General features: G+C 40.0%; 1 protein-coding gene across 1 annotated transcript; it reads left to right on the plus strand.

Annotated features, from left to right (window-relative positions):
* The first annotated feature begins 532 nt into the window (after positions 1–532).
* st7l (suppression of tumorigenicity 7 like) lies at positions 533–16,817 on the plus strand. Its single transcript, XM_010771525.1, has 15 exons — positions 533–715; positions 1,142–1,224; positions 2,313–2,472; positions 2,557–2,611; positions 2,752–2,867; positions 3,104–3,182; positions 3,478–3,566; positions 3,925–4,025; positions 4,150–4,264; positions 4,372–4,444; positions 4,591–4,693; positions 10,596–10,746; positions 10,948–11,040; positions 11,154–11,293; positions 14,733–16,817. Exons 1-15 carry the CDS (start codon positions 547–549, stop codon positions 14,826–14,828), a joined length of 1,623 nt encoding a protein of 540 aa, XP_010769827.1. The 5' UTR covers positions 533–546; the 3' UTR covers positions 14,829–16,817.
* Positions 16,818–17,105: the final 288 nt, after the last annotated feature.

Raw genomic sequence — 17,105 nt, forward strand, 5'->3', positions numbered from 1 at the left:
TCCATATAAGCTTATGTTTATGCTATGATATGGACTATTTAATATGGAAAAAGTGGAGAATTGACATATCCCAAAGACGACCATCCCTTGTTTGACTGTGTTTCTACACCGATTGAATGTATATAGTGTGTATGTATGGCCACACGTATGTGTGTCCGTGTATTGTATGTTGATATATGCATATGTACATGTGTAGACATTTTCCATTTCAAACAATCCCTCTGTACTTTTTCGTTTTTTAATTTAATTTTCACTAATTTTGTTTGCTATTTCATTTGTAATTTTCGGGTCTCTAAAAATATGATTTGAAAAACTGTACTTTTAATATAATGTGACCCCAAATAAATAAAAAAGATATGGACTATTTACATATTCATTAACATATCTTTGAGTTTAGACAATGAGTACATTTTTTCCAAAATATAGTAAATAAGTAATAAAGTTTTTCTGTAGTTCCCGGAAATGGGTTTTTGTGGAGATTTCAAAATAGAAGTCATTTTACTTGGTGATCACGTGACTCCTCTGTTTACAGGCATCCGGAGAAACATGGAGGACACCGCTGGCAGTAATCCCCAATCTCTCGGATTTACAGAGAAATTAAAGTCTTGGCTCTCCTGGTCATGGACCTACGTGTGCTTAATTTGGTTCGGCATGGTTCTGATCATGATTTACGTCCTGTGGAGCCCGCTGAAACTGCAGGAAACTCTTACCTCAGGTGAATGAAAGCAAGTGCTAGCTAGCTATTGTTAGCATCGGCTAGCTGGCTTTAGCTGACAGCAAGCGGGAGCTGTTCGTTTGACAGTCCGGTTTCTGACTCATTCATGCACAAACAAAGAAATGTTTTGGTTAGTTCATAGTCGACTCTTTACATACGTATGTCACCTCTGCGTTATTTTATTTTCAAACAGCAGCGTGTATCGGATGTATTCATGATTGGCTAGTTTATTGTTGTGTGCTAATTTTTGCACAATGTAACCGGGAAAAGGTATAAGGCTACATGCCACCGGCTTTACTAATCTTATTGCCATGCTTTTCTGTTGAAATGTGGTTTGGTGCATGTTTTTTTTAATTGCACGGTCCCAACATAAGACACGTGGTAGCATTATGGCAGAATACTAACTGTCTCCCCTTCTTCTTTCAGCCTCAGTGTTTCTGAATACACTGACCCCCAAGTTCTATGTGGCTCTCACTGGAACCTCCTCTCTCATCTCTGGACTCATCCTTGTAAGTTATTCCTTGCACCGTAAAACCTCTGTTTAATAGTAATCATTTTTACAAATATATTTGATGGTAAGCCACTTACTTAAATACAATCAAATCGTCCAGAATTCTGTATTCTTTTAAAAGAATCCAAGATTAAACACAGTGGTCAAAGCCTAGTTTAAGTAAGGAGTGACACTGTTAAATTAAATGCTCTAATGAAAAAAATACATTCTAGTACACCTGGTGCATTTGTTTTTAAACTGAGGGGGTGAAAACACTTTGCGAGAGTGGAGCAAAACAAAGGTTGAATACATCAGAATAATTTAGAAGCAATAAACAAACAAGAGTTATCTTATGTTGGCAAGGCTATGTTATCAATATGTATGTACTGAGAATAATGGCATGCAGGGAGCAAAATTATCTTTTGCCAAACGGCTAGTTAAGGTTAACATTTGTCCAGCCACTCAATAAATTACCATTTTATACGTTTTCTTTGCGATTATGGCAAGTGTGCAGTCATCTTTGAACCATATGGTTTTGGGTTCGATCCCATTCCGTGCAGTCAATATGTCGATGTATCTTTGGGAAAGATACTTAACCTTCAATTGCTCCTGATTTGCCAAAAGTGTGTGATTTGTGTGTGTGGATGTTGGTTCCCGAGAGCAAGTGACACTGCTCTGTATGAATGAGTGTGAACGGGCGAATGAGTCGTAGTATGTAAAGCGCTTTGAGGGGTGGAAAAGACCTGATAAAGCCCTTTATAAGTAGTTCATTTACCATTAATGTTGTGCACTGATGTAATGTAGATGAACAGATTTTTCGCAGGGGAGGAAATAAAAAGATTTTGATTTCCAAAAATACCAGCTCACGTTTATCGTCGGTATAGCGACAGAGCCTTGTCTTCTCTTTTAAATAGTATTTTGGGCAGAGATTAAGCTCCATTATTGCATTAAATTAGTTTTTGGACGCTTCCATGGGCATGACAAAATATTGTAAGAAGAACCACTGTCTAGCGTAGTGATATGAAAGCAATTACCACGAAAGGATCACTTACCTAGATTTTCTTTTCTTTTTGCATACTTTATAAAAACATGTTTTTTCTTCCGCAGATATTTGAGTGGTGGTATTTTCGTAAATATGGGACCTCGTTCATTGAACAAGTGTCAGTGAGCCACCTGCGTCCTCTGCTGGGGGGAGTGGAGAGCACCTCCACCACTGGTCTGTTTGCTTCGGTTAATGGAGAGGCAGAGCCCAGGCCCAGTGTTTCTGGTAAATATGCATATAATCAAACTACCACAGCAATGCGACTCATCATAATACTAGCACTAATAGAGACTGTCTTTCTTTCGATAGAGTGTAAGGTCTGGAGGAACCCTTTAAATCTGTTCAGAGGAGCAGAGTACAACAGGTATGTGTAATTCAGATTTAGCAGTATGGAGTGCATCTCATAGTGTGTCTTTGTCCAAGAAAATTGCTTTATTTCTGTTCACACATTGTGGATCATAAAACTGTAGCTGAACTGTTATTATTTTATATTTTACACTACAGGTACACCTGGGTGACCGGGAAGGAACCCTTAACCTACTACGATATGAACCTGTCTGCTCAAGACCATCAGACCTTCTTCACAGGAGACACTCCACAATTACGGCCAGAAGATGCTGGTAAGTTTTACTCCGTGACTAGCAATCAAACAAAGATGTCGTCTTTTTTGTTTTTTAAGAATGTTCAAGCAAAAGACTGCTCCTTGGAAGAGATATCTCTGGTTCCTCGTAAATGTTCAAACAGAAATGTTTCTTTGTTCTTTTCTTTGAGTTTTTGACTTGGAAAATTGAATTTATTGAATTGTCAGGACTGCGAGTCAACATGGATATTAACCTTGAGTTTCATCTCATTACAGTTATGCAGAAAGCCTGGAGAGAGAGAAATCCTCAAGCCAGGATCAGAGCAGCCTACCAGGCCATCGAAATGAACCAAGAGTGAGTCCTCCTCTTACTCAGTGTTATACTGTCTCTTTAAATATTGTATTAATAAGTATTACTTTGTATCTTCTAAATATTATTTACTGTACTGTTGTAATGCATTTAAAATGGTAGTACGCAAACGTTTTTTGTAATTCTGCTTGCTTTAATTACATAAATAAACAAATAAATGTAATAATATTATGGCCTTTTTAATTTGGGCTTTCGTGTTCAAATGATTTCCTTAATGCTCTACATTTTTGAAGTGCATGCAAACAGGACTGTCTCTTTGTGTCTTTTTATTTGTGTGCAGATGTGCTGCAGCCTATGTGCTCCTAGCAGAGGAGGAAGCAACAACTATCACAGAAGCTGAACGCCTCTTCAAAAAAGCATTAATTATTGGTAAGAATGGATTAACATAAACATTAAGTAATGCATATTAAACCACGAGACTCAATTGCTGAATGGTGGCTAACTAGTTTAGGAATAACTATACCCACTTTTATAAATAGTAATGCAACATGCCATGCCACACCCTGTGCATTGCCAGCAGCGCAGAACGGCTATAAATAGATCAGACCACATCTGTCCACAACCTCTTGTGATGAAGGATGTAGTCACAGGTGCAATATGCCATCAATGCTTCATTGCTTTTCCTCTACGCAAGACCACAAGCTGTATCCATGATATTCTTCTTTTAAAATCGATTGACTGATAAGTGTTGATTAATCGCTTCATATTTTCTGTTTGCCGTCCACAGCTGGAAAAGATATCAACTTACTGGTGTACATTAAACGTAGAATGGCAATGTGTGCACGCAAGCTGGGCCGGATTAAAGAAGCAGTTAAAATGATGAGAGATGTGAGTGTAATTGTTTTTATACAAACATGCATCTGGGGCAACATGTACTATTCTTAAAACATTGGTCTTAAAGAAGTACAAAACAAAATCCATATTTATTGTGTGATATTTTCAATGTTCACAGTTAATGAAGGAGTTCCCACTGTTGGGAATGTTAAATATACACGAAAACCTCTTGGAGGCACTTCTAGAGCTTCAGGCATATGCTGATGTCCAAGCAGTCCTCGCCAAATATGACGGTAAAACGCAAGAAATCTGAAGAAATTATACTATGTTTGCACTGAAATTTGTTCATTGCAAAATATGAGATATGTCACATGACCCCCAATTTCCTCTGCCACTGTAGACATCAGCTTGCCAAAATCAGCCACTATATGCTACACATCAGCACTATTGAAAGCACGGGCTGTATCAGATAAGTATGTGTCCTTTTGGTTTTAAATATCCTTTGAATCTTGCATACCACTCAGTATCTTCTAAAACCTGTTTTGTATGTCAGCACTAAGGGCAGCTTTAATAACAATGTGAGCTGCTACAGTGTGTCATCTGAGGTGATTTGTCTCAGGTTCTCTCCAGAGGCCGCGTCACGGCGAGGGCTCAGCACGGCAGAGATGAATGCTGTTGAGGCCATACACAGAGCTGTTGAGTTCAATCCACACGTGCCAAAGGTCAGTCACCACACTAATACACCTCACACTGAATCTGATGGTTGCTGCGGGTCACGGAAAACCAATCGTGACTTTTTGTTGTGCCTAGGCCTGTCACAATAATGACTTCTGTTGGAGGATATATAACCCTGTGATAAATGATAGTATTGCCATTTTATGCTGCTGTTATAATGATAATATTTGCAAACCCTTTTTATCAGCAATGAACTTTTAATTCTTAAGACTATTCAAACATTGAAATCTGAATTTGATATCCTTAACCTCTTAAGCCCCTTAAATAAAGAATCAAATCACACAACCAAAGAAAATCAATAACATTAATCTCTAGTTCCGTTGACTACAATGTGTAAGGTCCACACAATTCCCAATTCTTATTTTCATTGGGAAAACCCTGTTGTTTATTCTGGCAACATGCTGGCAGTGGATAAAGTCATTATCGGGACAGACCTTGTTGTGCCTGTTCCTCATTTCAGGACTAGCCCTCTGTGTGGCCTGCATGCATCCTGTTTCAGTTACACACACATAGTGAAACATATGCGTTACAGTCTGTTTTCATCCATGCAGCTGCTATGCTGGAAATGGATTGGGTAGATTTGGGTAGAATTTCTATATTTAGTCCAATAGTACCATTTCACCTGCCATGCATAACTGTCACACAGAAATAATCATGAATAACTGGCAGACGGATAAACTATCAGTCCTAAAACGTATAGGTGATTTATGTCAGCAGTAACAGGTGCTGTAACATACAAATAGAGCGCTCTCATTATTCCAGACATGCTATGTACTGGCTCACCAGCAGGTGACGGTGTGGGTCTTTAAACGGGAGCTCTTAATTCCTAAAGCTTTTTTTTTATGCATATTTGTCCATTTTGTTTTCTATATCAATGATTTGGGTGATTATTGTAATTAGTATTAATCAGTCAAAATGAAATCCAACACTTTTAAATGTGAAATGGCTGCATTCCACCTTTTTATCAACTACACTTACAAGACAACACAATATGTTTGGAATCATACAGCATTGTGTGTTTTGACAGTTAGTATAGTTTGGATTCCACATGTAGGTCCCTAGGAATACTGTAAAGGTTTAAACAACTGAACCATGGAGAACATATCACTGGATATCCATCTGGCCTCTCACATCAGTTCCCACAGGATTAGATGTCACACGTGCACACACCGAGTTATACACAAGTATTGCTGCCGAGTTGTGTCTCAGTTTGGCCTTTGTAGTGTGGTGTTGTTTCATCTCCCTGACTCTGAGAATCAGTGTGTGTGTGTGTGTGTGGGGGAACGGGGTGTCAGCCAGCACTTTGATCCAGCCTTTGATTTTAAAGTGAGGGCCCTCATTTCCACTGTCTTTCCAGCGGCTCCCTCCCCCACTGTGCCCAGAGGCAGCCATCCTCTCTCCTCTCATCACGTACCCTCATCCTGTTTCTTATCCTCTCATGTTCCCTCATCCCCCGTTCGAGCCAAACAGAGAGTCTGATGTTGGCCACCACTGCCAACTTTAGGACATTTGTAGCACACCTTTCACGGGGAATTATTGCTAGGCTCATCTTTCAGCCTTTGACTGGCATCTGGTGCTTAATCAGGCCTCAACCTGTGTTTACGTTTTGACTTGCTGAATGTAAATGTACCAGTTGGGATGAAGGGGGGTTGTTGCTTTGTGTTGTCTGCTATGATGAGTGCACCTGTGACTTCTGCCTTTTTAAACACAGGCTGGTCTGTCACCCCCTTAAGTAGGATTTGTAAAGGGCTTTTGTCCAAAAGTTCACTAATTCTGTAATCTTGTAGATTTAATTCTAGCTGCCTAAATAGTGTACACATGTGGGCATACTTAAGCAAAAGGTCAGTCTTAGGTTAGAAAGTTATCAGCCGATCATATAGGGCTTCATCTAATGGATACTTCTGATAGTAAATCATCTATTATTCTTTTCTGTACAGCATAATCAAATAACTGGTTGATTTTAAAACAGCTTAATTTCATATGGCGTCAGAGGAATGTATTGTCCTTGATAAGTAACTAAGTACAGTTACTCAAGCACTATACTTAAGTACAATTTTGAGATACTTGTACTTCAGTATTTCCATTGTATGGTGCTTTGTACTTCTACTCCACTACAATTCAGAGGTAAATGATGTACTTTTAATACACTCAATTCTATTAGTAGCTTAAATTACTTAACAGATTTTGATGACTAATTTGAAATATAATCAACACTTACATAAGACTTACACCTGTAGTAATATCTACAGCATACAAAGTCATTAAAGCTAGCTGCACCTTTACCAGCTTTGATAACACATGAATGCATTAATGATTATAATGAATACATGTGATATATATTATTCTTAAATGGGCCAATCTGCATAGCGAGTACTTTTACTCTGAGTAATTTAAGTATATTCTGATGCTTATACCTGCTACACTGAGCTGGAGTACAGAGTCTAGTAGTATTGACAAATCTGAATCCATGGGAATATAGTTTATTTTTAACCATCATCATCATCAATGTACCAGTTAGCCATTGGTTTCAAGAAACGCGTCTGTGTGAGTGTAAGCACGGCATGTTTTAACATCAAGTTAAGGTTGAAAAAAGAAAAGCTGAATGGACAAGTGGAGTAATGAGGGAACAATGGTGGGTCAAGTATTTAGTGTGTTATCAAGCATGCCAAGGAGATTATATATGAATTTCATACTAGGCTGCATCACATGAGCTTATTCAAACTGCTGTATAGCTAAACACACACTAAACCCACATCCGCACACACATGCTTCAGTCTGGTTCAGTGCACACCGCCCTACTCCCAAACGACCCTTTCCCTCGCAAGCTCTCCATCTTGCCCCTATTTACTTCCCTCAACCTTCTATTTGCCTCCACTCCTCATCTTCTTGTCCTTCTCTATTTATCCCCCTGCTCCACATTTTAGTTTTTTCCATCTGTCTGTCTGTTCCAATCAGCCTCTCAAGCAGCCAGCGGTTTAAAAACTGACAGTTTTCTGGATGCTTGGACAGCTGATCAATTGTTCCTGCTATCTAAATCTGTTGTACATTGAAATGTACCACCACTTAGGTCCATGCACGATTATTTTGAAGCATTTTGGGTGACCTGATCCCATCTACCTTGCTAGTTTACTCCACTTTGGAAGGCGGTTTCTCATCTCACCCAATTCTGGTTGACATGTTCTCCTCTAGATCACATGTCAAGCCTTACAAATGCGGACCTTTTCTTAGTTTACCTCTGAAATTGCCTTTTTGGTTTGTAAATTGATACAGAGCAGCAGTCGTGGGTTTGTTCTGTATTAAGATGGATGAGGTTTGATTCAGACAAGGCAAAGGGAGGGAGTAGTAAGGAATGGCCCACTTTAGAATAAACGCTGTGAGCTGTCTGCCACTGTCCTCAGTCGAGGTTGGAGTAGCTAGCTGAGCCTTTTACTCACTGTATGAGATTCTTAATCTGCCACACCTGTTTGTCTTTATGTTCCTTCGCTGAACACGTGTATGTTTGTCCGACCCTTATAGAGCCACTACAAGGCTGATGTCATTGTTGCCTGTGTGTCCCATTGTGAGCAGCAAAGTGCCGCAGATTAGAATCAGAAGGCAGCTTATGAGTTATGCTCTGGGCTTATGACTGCCCAGGGATAAAAGGAGAACACATGAAACCCAATCCCTTCATCAAAGAGGCGACAGGGAGTGGAGAAGCAGGCCGAAGAACGAGAGGGTGGTGGGGGGGGGTCGGCACCGAGGACTGAGGTGTCACCAGGTCTAATACTGTGGCATGTGAGGAAGGACAGCTGAGCAGCCAGCCCCTCTAAATGGTTAATCTTAAAACACAGGGGACCCACACCTACAAGGGTGCCATTTACTGGTTATTCAATATAGCAAACAGACTAAAACTGAGGCAAAAATATGTGTAACACTGTTCATTTAGAATACCTTTATTTCTCCCACGGAGGGGACATTTACATTTGTTAAAGCAGAAAAGAGCCAAAGACAGCTAAATGTTTACTAAGAAGCATGCATACATCTAATTTTAACCAAAATAACACATTTGCTTGCAAACGGATTGTCCATATCCTATGCCCTAAATTAAAGCCAGCTTCCTACTCATCCTGGGTTCTCTTAAAGTGTGTATGTAAAACAAAATGTATATTATTTGTCAGAAAACAGTGGTAGTTTTGCTTCTAGAGCTGGCTGACTGCCTTGACTCTGGTGCCGGGGGAGTCGAGGATGGCGAATGGTTTGTGATCGAAAGAAAGGAGACCAAAATGGTGAGGAGGATGAAGCCTGGCAGTCAAGTCTCTTGGCTGGAGCAGAGAGAGCTGAGTTAAGTCAGTCAGACAGAGGATAAGTGAGAAGGTCAAACCAGCAGCTTCTGGTCGTCCTTAGCTGCCGATCCTTGTAACGTCTACAGAAGATGGAAAGAGAAGAGGCTAGAAGATAAGTGAGGAAGAGTGTTCACACCTGTTGGGAAGTGGCGAGCTGTCACCCGTGAGGGTGAGAGATTCAGGAGGTGGCCAGCGGGAGACAGATGGGTAGGGTGGGCTGTCTGCAGAGAGCATAATACACATAAATATGTTTGAATATGGCTAGAATACAACAATGATGATATTGGCAGGAGCAGGAAAGCGAGGATGAGGAGAAAGACGGGGATGAGCCAGGCCGTAGTTGCTGTAGCTGGGATCCTGAGGGGTGAGAGTGGAGAAGGAGGGTAAGGCAGGGGGAGATGGGTGAAGCATCACGGTCTGGCCGGCCAGATGGATGGATGGCTGGCTGAGCCTGTGACCATGGAAGGGATTAGACAGGATTAGCTGTGGGGTAACCTTCCCAAAGTGTCAGTCTGAGATCCAGAGCGCTGTGAAGCTGGCCGCCTGGGAATCCAGCCCAGGGGGCCCCGCAAACACATGCGCACACACACACACACACTCCTGCCACACTGGGCACCACAGACATATATTTCGTAGAGTGGCATGTTCAGCAAAGTCAACGCACACCCATTATTGACTCATGTTTGGACAGAGGTAGGCCTTAACTTAAATAGATATTGAAGAAATGCAGTACACTTAATTCTGTTTTTTTTATTTATTTCTAGATGTTTTTTTACTTTAATATCAGAAAGCATACCTGTTCTACATGTTTTAACTCTGGGATGTGGGCCTTGGTCAACAGAGTGAACCGACTGACTCACTGGGACAAACTTACACAGTAGGGGGGGTGAGCATTCATGGAATGAGTGTACTGTAACAATAACACACACTCGCAGAGCTTTGGAAAGCTTTTCCTTCCCACCTCGAACAATTGCAAAATAACGCCGACAACAAATACTTCACATGAAGAAAATATGTTTTAGTCTGCAGGGAGATGGCTAGAGGGAATTGCACAATGAAATAAGTGAAGTGCTGACTGAGATACAGGGAGAAGATGTGAATGAAAGCATTAGAGTGGAATGAATTGGCTTTTAACCATCGGCGGAAAACCAAACCTTCATTTGAAGGTTTTAGGCTGACAGCTGCTTATTTCTCATTCATAAACATCCCATTTCAGTAGTCTTTTTTTCACAAAAATAAAATATGTGGTCTCCTTTGCCTGCTTCATGGTCATTTTTCGCCGGCACTTTGAAATGTATGCTCTTTAACACTATATAGAGAATGAGTATGTGACAGCAAATGTTTGCACACGATGGACGTTGCAATTGTTTGCCACTATTTCTTTAAGTAATTGAATCGACTGTAGCTTGAGTTTTTTAGCCAAGAGATCAGACTCTGCACACTTTCATAATTTTTGACTGCAGTATAAAGTGCTGCAATAAAATACTTATCTGTCATTCTTTTCAAGTTCAGAAGCCAAAAAGCATTATGGCACTGGCGTCCTATTCCTTCCTCTTTCTGTCTGCAGTACTTATTAGAGATGAAGAGCCTGATCCTTCCTCCAGAGCACATCTTGAAGAGGGGTGACAGCGAGGCAGTGGCATATGCTTTCTTCCACCTGCAGCACTGGAAGAGGGCAGAAGGAGCCTTAAACCTACTACACTGCACCTGGGAGGGCAGTACGTACCACTATCACCTTCTCTATTGAATCCCACTGCTTTGAATATTACATTTTTGTTTTGTTAACAGTTTTGAAATCATACTTTTTCTTTGATATCGTTGAATACCAAAACACATAATTATATGTATGGGCAAAATTCACAATAACATACTTGTTGTGTTTGTCATCTTAATTCAATTTCCCATTTTTGATTTTCCAGCCTTCCGGATAATTCCCTACCCACTGGAGAAGGGTCACCTGTTTTACCCCTACCCAGGATGCACAGAAACAGCAGATAGAGAACTGCTGCCCTGTAAGTGTAATAGCTACGCATAGCTGTACAAAGTTGCTTGTTTTCTTGTTCATCTGCACTGGTTATGACTTTATCTCTCGTTCTTTTCCTGACCATGCTCACTTTCTCTCCAGCGTTCCACGAGGTGTCTGTGTACCCAAAGAAAGAGCTTCCCTTCTTCATCCTCTTCACAGCAGGCCTTTGCTCCTTCACTGCCATGCTGGCCATGCTCACACATCAGTTCCCTGAGCTCATGGGTGTCTTTGCCAAAGCAGTAAGTACTTTAATTACACATCAAATGTATATCCAAAGTTGCTGTTGTCATACAGTTGTATAAAAGCTGATTAAGATAATTCACTTTTAGTCATTACACAAGAACACATTGTATGATCTTAAAGGTCCCATGTCATGCTTTTCCGGTTATTACCCGTCCCCTTTTGTGTTATGAAGGTTTTTATGCATGTAAACGGTGTGCAGAGTCAAAACCCTCAAAGTACACCCTGTAGCGATTAAAAAAATAAAATACCTCCCCAAAACGTCTTGTTGGAGATACGTCATTGTCCATTGTTTACTTCCTGGGTATCGTGACGTAGGAATGGCCATTAGCCGCGCCCAGAGCTATGGCGCGATACGGTCATTTGGTACCCGGAACCACATGGGCCAATCCGTGGAGCCGTTACGTTACGTCCGCGGAGCCATTACGTTAAGCCCCTGCTGATTGGTCCAAATTGACCAATCCACTGACTTCCTCACACACACACACACACACACACACACACACACACACACACACACACAGTGCAGGCAGCTCTGCTGATTTCTCCTCCCCGGCTGCAGGCTGATAACAGACAGTTGGGATCGCGGCGAAATTCTCTCTGCAGACCCATTCTCACAGCGTTTATCAACCTTTAAACCCTTTTCTTACTCAATATCAAGCCACACTTATTGTTTTTACTTCGGCTCTGACTTTGTGTGTGCTCAGGATGAGTTTGGCTGTGTTTCGCTGTGTATCGCTAAACAAGGAAACCACACCTCCATGGAGCTCTTATACATCCATGAGCTCAGCGCGATTCACAACGTCCCGACCAATCAGAGCACACTGTGCTCACAGGGAGGGCGGGGGCTGGAGCTATTGGAGCTACGACGAGCCGTTAAAGGCAGAGAGTGAAATTCAGTGAATACACATAGTTTACAGAGATGCTGTATGAGAAACCAATGTGAGTTTGGAAAATTGCACAATATAAATCTATTCTAGTAGACCTCAACAATGGAATTATGATCAGTGGAAATGGCCATGACATGGGACCTTTTTAATAGGGAATTTTTTCTGAAATGAACCTTTTAACCCATGTAGTAATTGCTGCCTTCTATCACTGTCTGAAACACTGGAGGCTCATGGGAGTCGTAGGCTTGTAAAGTCCATGTTTACCGCCAAAACAAGCTCTTACCCAACTAAAGCTATCAGTGTCTACAGCTGAGTAACGCAAACATAACTGTGTATCTTACAGCCTCAAAGGTTTAGGAACTTTGAATGACTTGCTCTTACTGTTTATTTATGATAGAAGTGTTGTGTTATCTGTTTTTGCTAGTTTGGCAAACTCCTTACTTCGTCTAATCCTTTGTTTATGACCCTGCTGGTGCGTCCTGCCTTAACATAGACTTGTAGCAAAACAAGGCCACAGAGAACATCTAGTGCTCTTCCTTTTGTTATGGGAAAGATTGAGGGGAGATTTTTACAGCAGCCCCGGCGAGCCTGGTTTGTGTAATGTTCAGATGGAGTGCATGAAAACCATTGAGGGAGGAACACAGCGATCCTCACTGCCTTCTGAGGAAAAACTGATTTCTGTGAATCTGCTGCTCTTCAACAGAAGATGCAAGCTACACAAGACAGTGGAGGGGTGGCAGCCTGCCTTTCCCTTGTTTGTGGAAACCAGACAAGCAAGCATCGTAGTTGAATATGTTTCATATATAGACCGTGTTAGAGGAGCACTTGATTTACACTTGTCTGGCCGGGCTGATACGTCCACTTATGAGACTATTAAAGTGTCAAGTGTATCAAGCGCACCTCAAGTGGTTTCAGAGAGAAGCCATATTGTAATATTTTAGAGGACATATCGATATTACTAGCTAACTTAAATCACTAACATGTGCGTATGTATGCTCTATTTTACCTAATATCTTAGATCTAAATCTTAGATGTTAGTGGTTATATGCCCTGCTGGAAATCATAAAATGGGTGTTTGAGTTGATCCTTTTAGTTTCCTAGCATAAGATTTATATGTTTTTTTTTTACCTACAGCAGAAAATAATAAAAAGTTATGATGATTTATTTGTGTAAATGCCACAACGTTGAGTTAAAGTATAGGGTTTATGCAATTGTATTACGTATGTATACATTGTCATAGGTGACCCTTGTCAAAGCAAAATGTTGTTTAATTCTGTAGCAACATATTGTATATCTGTCATGATTATAAGGCTCTTTACTCTTAATAGTGTCCGTCCGAAAACCATACCCGTATATCAGATTTAAGGATCCTTTAAGCCCGCGTCACACTGTCCCGAAATTGACACCCGATGGACACACGATAAAGGAAATGTTCAAATTCGGCTCTGATCGTAACAACATCGGGCCATTCGTGAGGGCATCTTAAGCCATCGTATGACCACTGGTGGAGTTTCTCAGGCTCCGGCAGCAACTTCGTGAGCGGCAACTTCGTAAGGCACTCGTGAGGCCATCTTGTCAAATCGTGTCATCTTCGTGTTATCATCAGTGCCATCGGGCATTCGCCCTCACTCTGATCAGGGCGAATGCCCGATGGCACCGATGATAACAAGATGCTCTCACGAGTGCCTTACGAAGGGCAAAATTGACACACGAATTCAACACGAAAGTGAACCTTCGCAAGGTCCTTCTGCAATTTTTTGGCATGCCAAAGATTTTGCCACCTCTCACGAATGGCCCGATGTTGCTACGATCAGAGCTGAATTTGAACATTTCCTTTATCGTGTGTCCATCGGGTTGTTTTATTGCACAACAAAATCATGTAAACATATTATGTAAATAACCCAATTTGTGTTCTGTGAAACTGAAAAGGATATAAGTATTTAAGAATGTCCTTTTGCACATGTTGTAAACAAATCCCATATATTTATTCAATTTTCACTATTTATAAAATGAAAGAGAAACTGAAAGTCAACATGATTGATTTGATGTATAAAAGTATGTTGATATTTCAATCCTGGATAATATAAAGTGTATTCCTGTATCAGACTATATATGTCATGTTGTTACTACAAACATTTAAAAAAAAATGATAATACTTGATGACTGTTTGAATTCCCTGTCTGCACTGCTACAAATCAAATGCGCTCTCAGCAACTAATGTTCATGCCTTCTTACTGCCTCCTTGTTTTAAAAAAGTGAGCAAGATGAGTTATTTTATTGTCACACCCGTCTTGTTTACAGACCAATAGGCTTAATAGTAAAACACACCAAACACACAATGTTTTCCAAGCCCTTTACCTGCCATTGTGTTTCTGTTTGAATCACTTGAGTTCACTGTTTGAACATATAAGTTCCATAACAGTAATTTAGTGAACTTGTGGGCAGGGATTTATTTTAAGTGTTTTACTTTAACATTATCTAAGAATGGATGGGAAGAGTTTTTACTGACGTTCAACTGAAGGCTCATTCTGCTTTTTCTCTCTTGCAGTTCTTCAGCACCCTCTTTGCACCCCTGGGCTTCTTCGCAGACAAGATGGAAAGCTTCATGCCGTCCAGTTTTTGGCACCAGCTGACTCGAATCTGACCCCAACACACAAACACACACACAGCACACAGAGACACACACATACACACACCAATACCACTCCAAACCCTCAGACATAAAGTGTTTGCTCTCCTGTCTTCAGCATTACTGTCCACTTGCTGCATTGTTACTGATTATGTTGGCAGAGGTTGTATCAACACGGCAATACGCTGTTCAGATCCTCTCCCACACTATTCCAGCAGCCACAGTTTTCCAAAAGCACATTTACTGAACACTATATTAAACAATTTCACAGGGTCGTTCACCTGTCGTTATGTCAGCACTGGGCAAATGGAAGTTTTTGAGTTCCCTACAAAACCTGGCTGGAGATTACTTAGTCCAAAAATAAAGTAAGTTGTCAGAGATAGTTCCATCACAATAATTTATTAAATCATGAAAAAGCTTAAATGGGATGTTTTTAATACTTCTATCACTACTGTCTAATCAGATAAGTTAGTTTAAACAAGTGTCTTACTGACAACAGGAAACAGAAACATATTATGTACATTAAAATGTCAAATGTAGACAATTTGCCCAATATGATACTAATTCCCGGCTGAATCATGTCTGTGTATCACAAAAGATACCTCCGTGTATTTAGAATGAGTGCTTTTGGGTGAGATTCGGAGCCCCGCAGACATCCAATGTGGCAGATTTAAACTTCTGTAAGACCTCCTAAAAACAGAGCTGTGATTCACAGCCATGAAGGGCCTGCAGTGTATACAATGCCTCTGCAGTTTAACAGTTGTTACCATGCCATGACACCTCAGCACTATATCACTGGGGCAACAGACGCGCCCTCAACATCACATTTTAAATGATATTATTGCTGGTCACAGTTAGGCCTCTCATGGCATTAATCAATTCTGTTGATTGCAGTACAGATACAGAATGTTAATCGTTCGTCTGTTAGTCAACTTCTCTATTCCCCAAACAATAATGAGAGGCACACATTGCAGTACTCGTACAGAGAATATACCGGCACAGGAAATGTAATTATACCTGTAACAAATTAGATTACTGTTTAAATATACGATAAGCCCTTAAAGGAGAGATGGGTGGCCAAATGAACAGACAGGCAAAGAAAATGAATGTACCATGTGATAATAATTCTATCGGACTAAAGATGCCAGCATCCCCTTGTTTTAAATTATAATGTAAAAACTGACTGTGCCCAGTTTGAAATCTTAAAGCCTGTAATGTAATATTATCCTATACTCTATGTGAAATGTAATGATTGAAGTTATGAAAAAAGGTAAAAACATACATTAACTGTTACACCACTTATTTTTGAATGATTCTAAAATAATGCCGCACCCTCCTAAATTTCTATTACATTAACAGGTTTATTACATTTTAAACCCTTTAAGGCAGACTTGTTTACTTTACTTTGTCAAGTTGATGTTTATTACATTATATAGATACAATACAATATAGAGTACGAAAATGTACGTCTCCACACTTTATTTAATTTTTTAGAACTTGTAAAAAAGTGCCTTGTAGTACATCCCAATACTTACTACTTACTGCAGCAACAATACTGGTATCTGTTTAGTGGCAACTCTGGTCAACATTGGATGGGTTCAATTTGATAGAGCATTCACAAACTGTGATTTAACTTATTTGTTGATTGTTCAATGGTTAGCATAATTAGATACAGCAGCCAGGTAACAATGGCAAACACATTTGTGAAAGAGTAGAAAAGGTCCAGCTGGTAATTGTGTAATGAAGTTTAAAGAAAATGTTGTTACTACAGTATGTTGCAAATTTAGATTATATTTTTAATATGATCTACTATAAACTACAACAATTCTGTTTTGCATCCTGTAGTGTCTGTTTACATTTTTGACATTTGAAATGTGAAATATTGTAATGTGCAGCCGAAATGTATAAGAGTACATGCTGAAGACAGGAGAATGTTTGAAAATTTGAACTCCCCTTGGATGAGTTTGGAAGCAAAACTCACAATAAATTCCTCTTTCAGTGTAATCTCCGTCTGTGACTTTTTTGTTATGTTGTGGAGATCTTTTTATTGTATTCTTCTTGAAATGCTAAATTGAATTTGTTTAATGATTTTGTACACACTGAATAATTTACTTTAACTCCATTTAAACAAAAAGTGTAAAAAAACGTTATGTGTGATCCAAAATGACTACAAGAATGCCAAACAGGTCAACTCGTAATTGAACGGCTTTCTGAGTAATGTGGGGGAAATATTAAAATAATTTCCCTTTTAATGGTGTTTGCAATTTCCCTACATATTTTAAGATCAGTTCT

This window comes from Notothenia coriiceps, unplaced genomic scaffold (assembly GCF_000735185.1).
Source record: "Notothenia coriiceps isolate Sejong01 unplaced genomic scaffold, NC01 NC01_scaffold00010037, whole genome shotgun sequence".
In the NCBI taxonomy this organism is placed as follows: Eukaryota; Metazoa; Chordata; class Actinopteri; order Perciformes; family Nototheniidae; genus Notothenia; species Notothenia coriiceps.

Coding starts and splice junctions, on each gene's coding strand:
- st7l (XM_010771525.1), top strand. CDS start 547: ATGGAGGACACCGCTGGCAGTAATCCCCAATCTCTCGGATTTACAGAG. Junction 4,026..4,149: donor CAGTTAAAATGATGAGAGAT/GTGAGTGTAATT, acceptor CAATGTTCACAG/TTAATGAAGGAGTTCCCACT. Junction 4,265..4,371: donor AGTCCTCGCCAAATATGACG/GTAAAACGCAAG, acceptor CTGCCACTGTAG/ACATCAGCTTGCCAAAATCA.